Below are 10,176 nucleotides of genomic sequence, written 5' to 3'. Positions count from 1 at the left end.
CAAAGTTGAACTGAATGTACTGCTGTATAGGTGATTTGTGATTTTTTTTTAGTTTTATTTATTTTATATTTATATATATTTATATATATATATATAGTATATTTTTATATATATATATATATATACATAAATATAAATATAGTATATTTATATATATATATATATATATATATATATATATATATATATACATACATATAATACATTACAAATGTTTAGAATTTAGATATTTTTATTTTAAATATGAAGTTACTATATACTATGTCAAAAAAAAAAAAAGAAAAAACTGAATTAAAGCATTATGTTCACATTTTAACAACTGTTACAACTCAATAACAAAATACCAAACCAGCTACACTTGAATATTGTTTTTAGTGCGGCGAGTTCACATGTATCAACAAACGAAGTCGAGACCGTGCTTCGAGATTGAAGCACGTTCCCCCTCCCCAAGTCTCGTTTCATCATCCGGGCCGCTTTTCATTTGGAATGTTGACGACGGCTCACATTCACGGGGAGGGAGGGCGGGGGAAAAAAAAGTTTTTGTAAGTCACTGGAGGAACGTTTCAAACGCTGGCGGCGGCAGGCTGAGCCTGAGGTGGGTTGCTGGCGGTGGTGGGCGTGGCCTGTCTGGGGAGTGTGTACATGGCGCCAAGGAACTGGTCGGCGATGCGTCCGGCCTCGCGGAGGCCGCTGAGGAGGGCGCCGTGTACCGTGGCTGGGTAGTTCCTGATGGTGTGTTCGCCGGCGAAGAAGAGTCGGGGTACGGGCTGGGACGGGGAAGAATAAGATATAATTTTTATAGAATGCTGTACAAGTAACAAGTCTCTGTTTCGTATGTAGGCGTAAGCTCACCTGAGAGGCTCCTGGGATGGCAGGACCTGGCGTGATGGGCTGCGCCATCAGGTCGTAGTCATTACCCGAGGAACCGGCCGCCACGTAGGAGTAGGAACCTCGCGCCCAGGGGTCGGCACGCCAACGCGTCACCACCGTCTCCTTCGGCTGCCACAGCAACAGGCAAGGTTAGGGACGTGGGAGCCTCTGTGTCGACGTGAGAGTGGCAGGTGGTTTACCTGAGGCACGGCACTGCTGCCGAAAATGCCCTTGAGGATGGCGAGGCAACGTCCCACGATGACGTCATCACTGATGTTTTCCATAATGCCGGCCGCCTCGCCCGCCATCAGAGCCAGCAAGATAGGTGCTGAGTCACATGGTGGGAACTTTAAGTATTATGCAACCAAGTAGTGCTGATAATGACTTCAATATTTATTTTGTCAGCTTTCCAGATTCCTATCTTACTGAATTACGAGCGGCGAGGAGACTTGTCACCTTTGTAGAGGTTCCAGAAGAGAAAGAGCTCGCCCCGACTGGCCGTGGTGGAGCCCACGTGGCCGAACAGGTTGACGCTGGGGTCCCAGAACACTCTGTCGAAACACAGCACCACCTGAAAAAGACGGAAGGTACATCAACTAACCATTAGGGTGAAGAAAGTTGGCTTTGAGTGAGTGCCCCCTGCTGAGGACAGGGGGCATTGCAGCGCATTGCGTAATAATACACTGCGGCAGAGCAGGAGAGGACACGAGAGTGCTGAGTGGTGAGTGTCCTTACGCCATCGCGTACACGCCTATGCCAATGAGTCATGAAAAACATAATGTAATAATAACAATAATAATGATATCAAGTAAGTGACACATTTTTTCCGAATGGCAGCTGCATTACATTTGTGGCCATCTAACACCAAGGTCATCGGTGCAGCGATCGATGCTAATCAAGTTCCGAGTGTCGCAAATAACATTTTTTAAATAATTTTGAGGAAAGACCTTGTTGAGGTTTCCAAAGCCCATCCTCTGGATGGCGGAGGTCTTCCACTCGGGCAGCGGCGGCACAAACTGCACGGCGGGCGGCTGCTGCTTGAGCACGCCGAGCGGCAGCGTGCACAGCACCGCGTCACATTTGTAGATGAACGTCTGCGCCGCAGAGCGGGTGTTGACGGCGATAACCTCGCAGCCTGAAGAAGGGAGGGGGGGGGGCGTCAAATCACTCCGTTTCCTCTATAATGGTGGACGGGAGGGACTCACCTGAGGCCGTGTATCGAACCTGCCGCACCGCTGTGTTGAGTTTAATGTCCAAACCTTCGGCTAGAGCCACGGGCACGCACGAGTAACCGTTCCTCACGGTCAGGTGACTGCCAGTGAACTCAAAGTCGTCATCCTGCGGATTCAAACACATTTGAGCAAAGCTGTAGGACATTTTGCCGTATGGAAAACGCAAAACGGTGCCTACTTGATCCCAGTGTTTGAGCGAGAGGGTAGAGAGGGGTGTGGCGTTGGCAAACTCCAAGTTGGCAAAGTGCCAGTCTAGTATTTGGCGGTCTCTGGAGGACAGGTAGACGTCACTGCGGACACGAAAGACAAAAAATGAGATGTTGCAACTCCTCTCAGCTCGTCAGTACTGCGCTAATACGGCTTTAAGATACCTGGGTGGGTTGGCCTCAAGTTCTTGGAGCTTCTCCTCCAGCTTCCCCTGCATCTCCTGCAACTCGTCGTACTCCTGCACAAGTCGCAAAGTTTGTTCCTCTTTAGCACGTTGGTGCATATTACGCACGTCTTACTGAACACACTAAAATAAAAGACTTCTTTCTAAATCAAGGTGATTTATCTGCCCCCCCCCCCCCCCTCCCAAAAAAAGAAAATCCAAACGCCCGTGTTAATAATACATCTCGGCGAGGCATTAAACCACTTAAACATAGCCTGTCTGGTTTAGCTAGATAATGCTATATTAAAAGATTCCGGGCCAGGCCATGGGTAAACTATCCCTTGCTCCCAATTATAATCTTTAGGAAATCTAATTACGCCTCAAAGTAGCGGTAGACGGTATGTAACGTAAAGCCGCAGCGCCCGCTTTGGAAAGAGTCTTATTCTTTAACGCGGGTGCTCCTTCTTTGACCGGAACATTGTAATTGAAGCCTCGCTCCAGACGTCCTAAGTTCAAATGTCGCTTCGGAATCCAAATTCCCACGGGCTCACGACTCGGGAGGGTTTTTTATACTTACTTTGCAGAGTGACGTCAAGTCTCTGTGCTTGCTCTTCACCAGGAACTCAGCGGTGATGTCCCGGGGCGGTTTGACGTCGCTGGCCTCTTTGAACTGCTGATGGAGCTCCTTCACTCGCTCCTTGGTGGACACCATCTGGACCAGGAAGAACCAGGGTAAGCGTCGCAATTTAATTCCCAATTAAAAAAAAAAAAAAATTCAAGTTCACCTTATTGAGCAGATCTCTGAGCTCTTCTTGTGTCTTTACAATCTTATTCCAGTGTTCTATCTGCTCATCTTTTACGTGCTTCTCCTGCAACCTACACAAGGCAAACTCCAATTATATGCGGCGTGGACTTTGCAATATGAAATATTTGCGCTGTACTTACTGTATAACCACCTCCAAGGCTTGTCCCAGCGAGACGGGCTTGTTGTTGAGAAAGTTAAAGTCCAGCTGGTGGCTGAGGAAGGAGGTGGCCTCCAACAGTCTGTTGAACTCTTGCTCCACCATCTCGTCTTTTTCTTTGGGCACCTGAAAAAGAAAAAAATGCTCTTTAAAATATTTACATATAAGCAGGAGGGAGTTTCGTAGCTCCTATATATATTTTTGGGGGGGAAATCTTGGATATTATTCTCGTGTGCACTCATCCGCTGCCAAACTGGAATTCCCCCAACTGTGGGGGGCTAATAAAAGGCTTATCCCGTTCTTAACAGGAGAAGCCTGGCAAAGTGAGAAGTCGCTTCCACAATGGCAGTCATTACATGAAAGAAGGAACACGATGATGTAAGTAAACCAATACATACACTCGTGCACCGTTCCCCCTTTAGTTGTTCAGCGGTTGGCGAAACAAGAGAGGGGAGGGGGGGAGGAGAGAGAACATATTCAGTCAACAAAATAATACTACTACTTCAAAATCTAGATCTTTGTTTCAAGCTGTTCCTCACGCTGGTCGTACTCACAGCCTGTCCATTAGCTTCATACAGCGGACACTTCTGTTTGATTTTAGCCAGCTCCATGTTAACCTGCTTGCTGACCACGGCCATGGGATTCCCTCCTGAACAAGTGCACAGACCAAATATTTATAGACAACAGCTCCCCCTGCAGGTTGATAAAAATAAGGAAAAAATGGTTGAGTCATACTGCACATACCAAGGCCTGTCACCACCATGGCACCTAGATCTGCCACATAGTTGCCCTTCCTAAATGTTGCCACCCTGCCTCCAACACGGTCCTACGAAGAAGAGTCAAAAGAAAATCAAAACATTGCAATAATCGGACTTGATAATCGTGTAGCGTGCATACCCTGGATTCTAATACAGTGACATCCATCCCAAAGCTCTGCAGTTGGCGGGCTGCGGCCAGGCCGGACACGCCGCCACCGATCACAATCACCTTTCCGGTCTTCTTGGCTATAACAAAGCACGTCATACATTTTTTTTTTAACATCTCCAACATAGCAGAAGACTTGTTTTCTTGACGCCACAAGTCAACTCACTGGGTAAAGCCTTGACCCTCTTATAAATGCCAAAGTTGATGAGACCGTGTCTTTCGAGGTAGCTGTGTATCCTGTGGACCAGCACGTTGTCACCTGAGAGCCAACCAAGAAGATTAAATCACAACGGAAATGTTGCTGACTATTATTCAAAGTGTCTTACTGTTGTAGGGAGCTTCAAGCTGCTGTACGGTGGTCTCAAAAGTCAGCTGGATCTTTGGGTTGTCCAGCCACAATTGAAGCTAGCAGGGGGGTGGGCGGGTTCAATCAACGAAGGAGTGATGTAGAGGATTTGGAAGATGAGGTCACTCAGGTGGGTGTGTGGGTGTACTTACTGTTCGGTTCCGGATGTAGAGGAAGACCTTCTGAGTCTGCTGGGGCCCGCTGATGATGTCAGGGAAGCACGCGGCCTCCTGGGATGTCATGCGGTCATGGGGTAGGCGACTCTGAAAAGCAGCGCCTTCCACACCTGATTATGGACATAGTCCGTTAATGCTTATCGTTTTCAAAAAAAAAAATAACGACAGCAAAACTTGGGTGGAGTAGAGGCTCACCAGATGGTTCCTCAGGTTCACTGTCATTCTCCTCTTCTGGCGGAGGGGCCGGCGGCGGGATGACCTGTTTACGTTCTTTCTCCGCCTTGGCGTTCCTCTCCTCCTCGGAGTAATATTCGTCCTCAGACAGATTGGCCAGGCTCTCGTCCATCTCGCGGTACTCCACCTGCAACGGTAGGCACAATAAAAGCATCATTAAAACCCCCATTTCTACAACACCCAACGGCCATTTTGATCTTGCCGCCGACAGCGCTCTCCGCTAAAATTCTAAAATGTTTACCTTTTGTCGCTTGCGTCGACTCGTCCGGCGGACTTCAGCCGAGTCCGGGTCCAGCGCGCCGGGGCCTCCCGCCCCCTGTTGAGGCAAAGGGGCTCCTCCAGACTCACTACTCGGGGACGATCTCTCCTTCTTCTTTACGTCTGTAGGACCCGCAGCTGAGATCGAAGCTGCCGATTGGGCATCAGAGCCTTGGGCCCTGTCGCCTCCCGCGGCACCCGCCGAAGATGAAGAGGAGGACGACGACGACCCGGCGTCTGATTTCTTACTTGTCAACATGATGGAGGACGTTGGAGGCCTCTCCTGGGGAAAGACAAACTAAATTAAAGGTTCAATTTGTAATGTTAAAATGCATAATAGTGGTTGTACACTGAACCCTCGGCCATTTGTGATTTTTTATTGACCCTAACACTATTTCTTGACAGAATCACTGTTCTATATTTAGTAGTAAACTAAGAGTCCTAGGTTGGGTCATCTACTACTAATTTTTTTACTACTCGCCTTGGTGAGGGTTCACTGTACCGTAAAACAAAAATGAAGATGACAACTTGGCACTCTGTGATCAGCTGGAAAAAAATAAATAAACACACCAGTGCTCGCGGTATATTCCGGATCATGAATGGATGCTTATAAATACTCTTCAGATCCTGTTAAGTCTTACAACATGGTAATAACCAGCAAACTGTGCCCCCACGTCAAAAAAAGGCTGGATGAATTAAGTGGCGTTAATCGTGCGTGGATGTTATGGTTTTTATGAGGAAAAAAAGGATGCTCTATGGTACAATAATATTCTTGTTTACCCATTTCTCCGTGCACCTGGTTATATCCATTCAAACACTAAAGAGATGAGAAAGAACCAGAATAATTGTGTTACGAATAAAGGTGGCTTTTCACAAAACAATAACTTGGTTTAGTTGCAGAATCAGAGGAATTAGATGTTACTGTAAAGTTTACAGACATATTTTTTTCAAGCCAAACGATTGGAACACTCCATTGTGAACACTTAGGCTTGCTAGCGAACACTGCGTTCTCTACGTTCGTGGGCTACAAAAGGGACATTTTTTTTGTCACACTGATCTTCAATAGCATATTAATAAATCATCCACGACCAAATCATGTTTTAGTAAAACCAAGTGGATTTCAAACGTTCACTTTGTTACTCAAAGATTATAAAAGAAAATCCTTAACGTTTTTTTTTTTTCTTCAAATGATTAGCACGCTACATTAGCTGCTAACAATGAGCCCCAGCTAGCATTCACGTAACGGCAGGTGCGATTTGCAGGGAGAGAAAGACTCTGTGCAAATAATATGATGTTAAATTTTAAGGAACACTACCAGTGACAAATAAGCATTAATTGAGAAAAAAATGCACGAGTTAATTTTCATAAATATGAATATTACCTCACAATCCTCAGCAGATGTCAACACAAAGACCGCACGGAGATGCTATAAAAAAAACTCGATGGTGAGTGGCCTGTCCAACGGTTTGCGAGAGCATTTGCATCCATCTGATTGGCTAAAATATCTATCAGTCAAAACCAAAACCGGAAATGCTACTATGCGTGGAAGCTGAAAAAAACATTCTTATTAATTCTGTTTTACATACAATTAACATGAAACATAAACAAAACAGTCATTAAAACAAAAAACAAAACTTCCTGGTGGACGGAGTAAAAATTAATTTTAAAATCAATCACGTTTTACTAGCTTTAAAATTAATAGCTGTAGATATTCAAAATAAATACAGATTATTTTCTTCCTGAAAAACAAAAAGAATACAGTTCGCCTATTTTTTTATTTTACATATATCCGACTGATCTCAGGTCTGTAAATGTTGACGCCTCTATGTCTGACGTCATAACGGTAAAAACAACAGGCGGGTCTAAAAAAAAAGCAGGAAGAAGACAGGTAAAGGTGAGCCGCTCGCTGTGCGTCGCAGGCCTTCCAAACAAGTCGTGGTTTGAGTCGTTAATTGTGTAAGTAAACGCTGAAATTTCTATTAGATTGCTCATAGTTATTTATGCATGGTCTATTCCTCCTAAAATTATTCTTGTCTCTGGGATTTAATTGTAGTCCCCTCGTGTTACAGGAAGTAGAAGTCGTTGTGTTGCAGTTCCTCAGTTAGCAAAAACAATGTAAAAGTCAATGAAACAAGACATAGAGACAACATCTGAACACACCTGGTGTAAGATATCGATAGGAATCTGATCAACACTTTGCTCCACAGAGGTGAAAGAATGGTAAAGGAAGAAAATGAGTTGGTCAACCGGCCTGACAACACTGCCTTCACGCAGCAGAGGCTCCCAGCCTGGCAGCCCATGCTCTCCGCCGGAATCATCATCCCCGGGTTTGTCCTCATCGGTCTGGCCTTCATCGGCATCGGTGTTGCCCTCTTGATCACCTCGCGAAGCATCCAAGTCCTCGAGGTAAGAGACTTTTTGCAAGAAATGACTCTCCAGGTGTTTTTTTTTTTAAGCATCACGAGTTTAGAAAATAATAGTTTTCTCTTTTTCCTGCAGCTCGACTACACGGGCGAGGACCAGGACTCTCCATGCTTTAGGTGTTCGGACCCTGCCGTGAGGAACTGTACTTGCACGCTGCAGTTTTCCAACGACCGCTTGATTGAGGTGCCGTGGACTAATATACAGTAGATATAAAAAAGTCTACACACCCACTGTTCAAAGTTATGTGAAATCATTTTATGTTAGCATATAAACTGTCCAAATGCTATTGAACAGTGCTCGTACTTTAAATGCGTTTAATTATTATTCATTTTTTTATGTTGTCTCTGACAGGGGCCGGTGTTCTTTTATTATGGCTTGTCCAACTATTTCCAGAACTACAGAAGGTACGGCGTCTCCAGAGATGATGGCCAACTTTATGGAGACTTGTCCTATTTCAAGGTTAGCTAAAACCCATAACAGATAGGTCAACGATATTCGTAACATAGCTAAAATATATTTTTAACTTTAGTTTATTACATGATGTTTTCTGGTAAGCATTTGGGTCTTTTTTTTTTTTTTTTCTTCTTTTCTGAAGGAACCCTATGATCAATGCGAGCCCTACCGATTTGGCGGCGGCAACAACCAACCGATCGTGCCTTGTGGCTCGATAGCAAACAGCATGTTTAACGGTACGTGCGTTTTATCCCGCGTACAAAGATTTCTTATTCATTCACATTTTTCTTTGGTTCCTTGTAGACACATTCAGACTCTTTCAGAACATAAACGGCCAGCGGCGGGAGGTGCCCTTGGATGGCAAAGGGATCGCTTGGTGGACTGATTACAATATCAAGTTCAGAAACCCCACTGTCACACCCCTGAGGGACGCATTTAATGGTTCGTTCCGTGGTCCCCCGCTGTGTCTTCAGATCATCATGAATTGTATTTTTTACAGGCACCGTGAAGCCGCCGTTTTGGCCCAGACCGGCTTATGAGCTGGACACCTCGGATCCTGCCAATAACGGCTTCATTAATCAAGATTTCCTGGTGTGGATGCGAACGGCCGCACTGCCGGATTTCCGCAAACTGTATCGGCGGATCACCGAGGGCGACTACGCCAACGGCCTGCCAGCAGGAAACTATTCTCTCGACATCTCTTACAGTATCCTTGTCCGTGCAGAAAAAAAGGAATTGTTGTTCAAGGATTATGTGTTTGATACTAAAAACAAAACATGAGTGATGAGGTCTTTGTACGTTGAAGAGAACAAACTAAACAGTGTGCTCTTGAAAGTGTCATGTGACATAGTATCAAGCGGGTCAGCCCAACCTGCTTGACTGGTTGGGCAAGGCTCTATTTTTAATTTGTATCCCACTGTTGTATCTCCTTAACCTTCCTCCCCCTCCCAGACTATCCTGTGATGAGCTTCAGCGGCAGAAAGAGGGTGGTCTTCAGCAACGTGTCATGGATGGGGGGCAAGAATGAGTTCCTGGGTATCGCCTACCTGGTCATCGGCACGCTGTGCATCGTCATGTCAGTGGTCATGCTCATTGTTTATGCTAAATTTAAGTTCCCCGAGGAGGAGTGAGGAAAGCTTGCTGTGAGCCATTTTAAAAATAATTGACAAGTTTGGGGTCTGCAGGAGGAAAAGTTTAGAAAATACTACACAGTTATGTTAAAGGTTTTTATTAACAGCAAAACAAAAATGTTACAAATCTGAAAGGTCATTAATGAAAGCCAAAATCATAGCAACATACATCTGGTTACATATTTACTCTCATGAATTTACTGCAAGTGATTAAAGCAGATTTGCACATAGCGAGAAATTGCATTTTAATGCAGTGCATTGACGTTTTGTAAATTCTGTATTCAACAGAGTTTTTGTCTCAGGTTTCTTTTGTTTTGTGTTTTTCCTGTAATGTATTTTAGTTCTTCCGTTTTACACCCTAGGAGTCCTTATTTGAAATTAACCACCATACACACATATTCACCCAATTACAATAGCACATAAACATGGAATACAACAGAGGACACTGATATTGTAAATTCAGGAAATTTAATTTTATTCATTGGTGTTCTGTACAGCTTTTAACAGATTTTCCTTTTGTGTTTTGCTTTGTGTTATTATTTATGCAATAAAACAATACAAAAGCAGTCTAATGCTCGAAATATGTGTTTAATCCATCAAAAGTGGATCTAAACTTGAGTTTAAGGTATAAAAAATGATAAAAATTATATTAACGCTAAAAAAAGAGACATCTCCCTTCTGCCCTCTAGCGGTCATACGCGTCAACGAAAATAATCAGCGTCTACGGAACTCTGGGTAATGTAGTTTTAAATGGCGAAGTTGCATGTGAAGCTCCCCTTGTGAACAACAAGTACCAC

General features: G+C 44.5%; 2 protein-coding genes and 1 long non-coding RNA gene across 4 annotated transcripts; 2 read left to right on the top strand and 1 right to left on the bottom strand.

Moving 5' to 3' along the window:
• Positions 1-213: 213 nt before the first annotated feature.
• kdm1a (lysine (K)-specific demethylase 1a) lies at positions 214-6,835 on the bottom strand. Of its 2 annotated transcripts, none has more exons than XM_049739580.2 (22): positions 6,754-6,835; positions 6,153-6,189; positions 5,356-5,655; positions 5,076-5,241; positions 4,857-4,990; positions 4,685-4,763; positions 4,525-4,617; positions 4,332-4,438; positions 4,179-4,260; positions 3,989-4,083; positions 3,833-3,850; positions 3,418-3,560; positions 3,258-3,348; positions 3,050-3,184; positions 2,474-2,547; positions 2,281-2,392; positions 2,076-2,208; positions 1,818-2,005; positions 1,327-1,441; positions 1,071-1,198; positions 853-999; positions 214-767 (listed from the first exon to the last, which is right to left on the bottom strand). In XM_049739580.2, the coding sequence occupies exons 2-22, from the start codon at positions 6,180-6,182 to the stop codon at positions 564-566; spliced, it is 2,574 nt and encodes an 857-aa protein (XP_049595537.1). In that variant the 5' UTR covers positions 6,183-6,189; positions 6,754-6,835; the 3' UTR covers positions 214-563. The 2 variants fall into 2 exon arrangements, with proteins under 2 accessions (XP_049595537.1, XP_049595536.1); XM_049739579.2 differs by having other exon boundaries at positions 5,076-5,245; positions 5,357-5,655.
• LOC137840915 (uncharacterized) lies at positions 3,079-5,956 on the top strand. Its single transcript, XR_011088090.1, has 2 exons — positions 3,079-3,204; positions 3,743-5,956. It is a non-coding gene; the product is annotated as an uncharacterized lncRNA (long non-coding RNA).
• Positions 6,836-7,199: 364 nt separating the features above from the next.
• Positions 7,200-9,945, top strand: tmem30b (transmembrane protein 30B). The gene is made up of 8 exons (XM_049739567.2): positions 7,200-7,328; positions 7,580-7,778; positions 7,872-7,979; positions 8,148-8,255; positions 8,392-8,485; positions 8,553-8,690; positions 8,749-8,955; positions 9,201-9,945. The coding sequence occupies exons 2-8, from the start codon at positions 7,590-7,592 to the stop codon at positions 9,377-9,379; spliced, it is 1,023 nt and encodes a 340-aa protein (XP_049595524.2). The 5' UTR covers positions 7,200-7,328; positions 7,580-7,589; the 3' UTR covers positions 9,380-9,945.
• Positions 9,946-10,176: the final 231 nt, after the last annotated feature.

The sequence above is a fragment of the Syngnathus scovelli genome, chromosome 14 (assembly GCF_024217435.2).
Source record: "Syngnathus scovelli strain Florida chromosome 14, RoL_Ssco_1.2, whole genome shotgun sequence".
NCBI classification, from domain to species: domain Eukaryota; kingdom Metazoa; phylum Chordata; class Actinopteri; order Syngnathiformes; family Syngnathidae; genus Syngnathus; species Syngnathus scovelli.
Note: the sequence above shows the minus strand (reverse complement) of the source record. Positions and strands in the feature narration are given on the sequence as shown.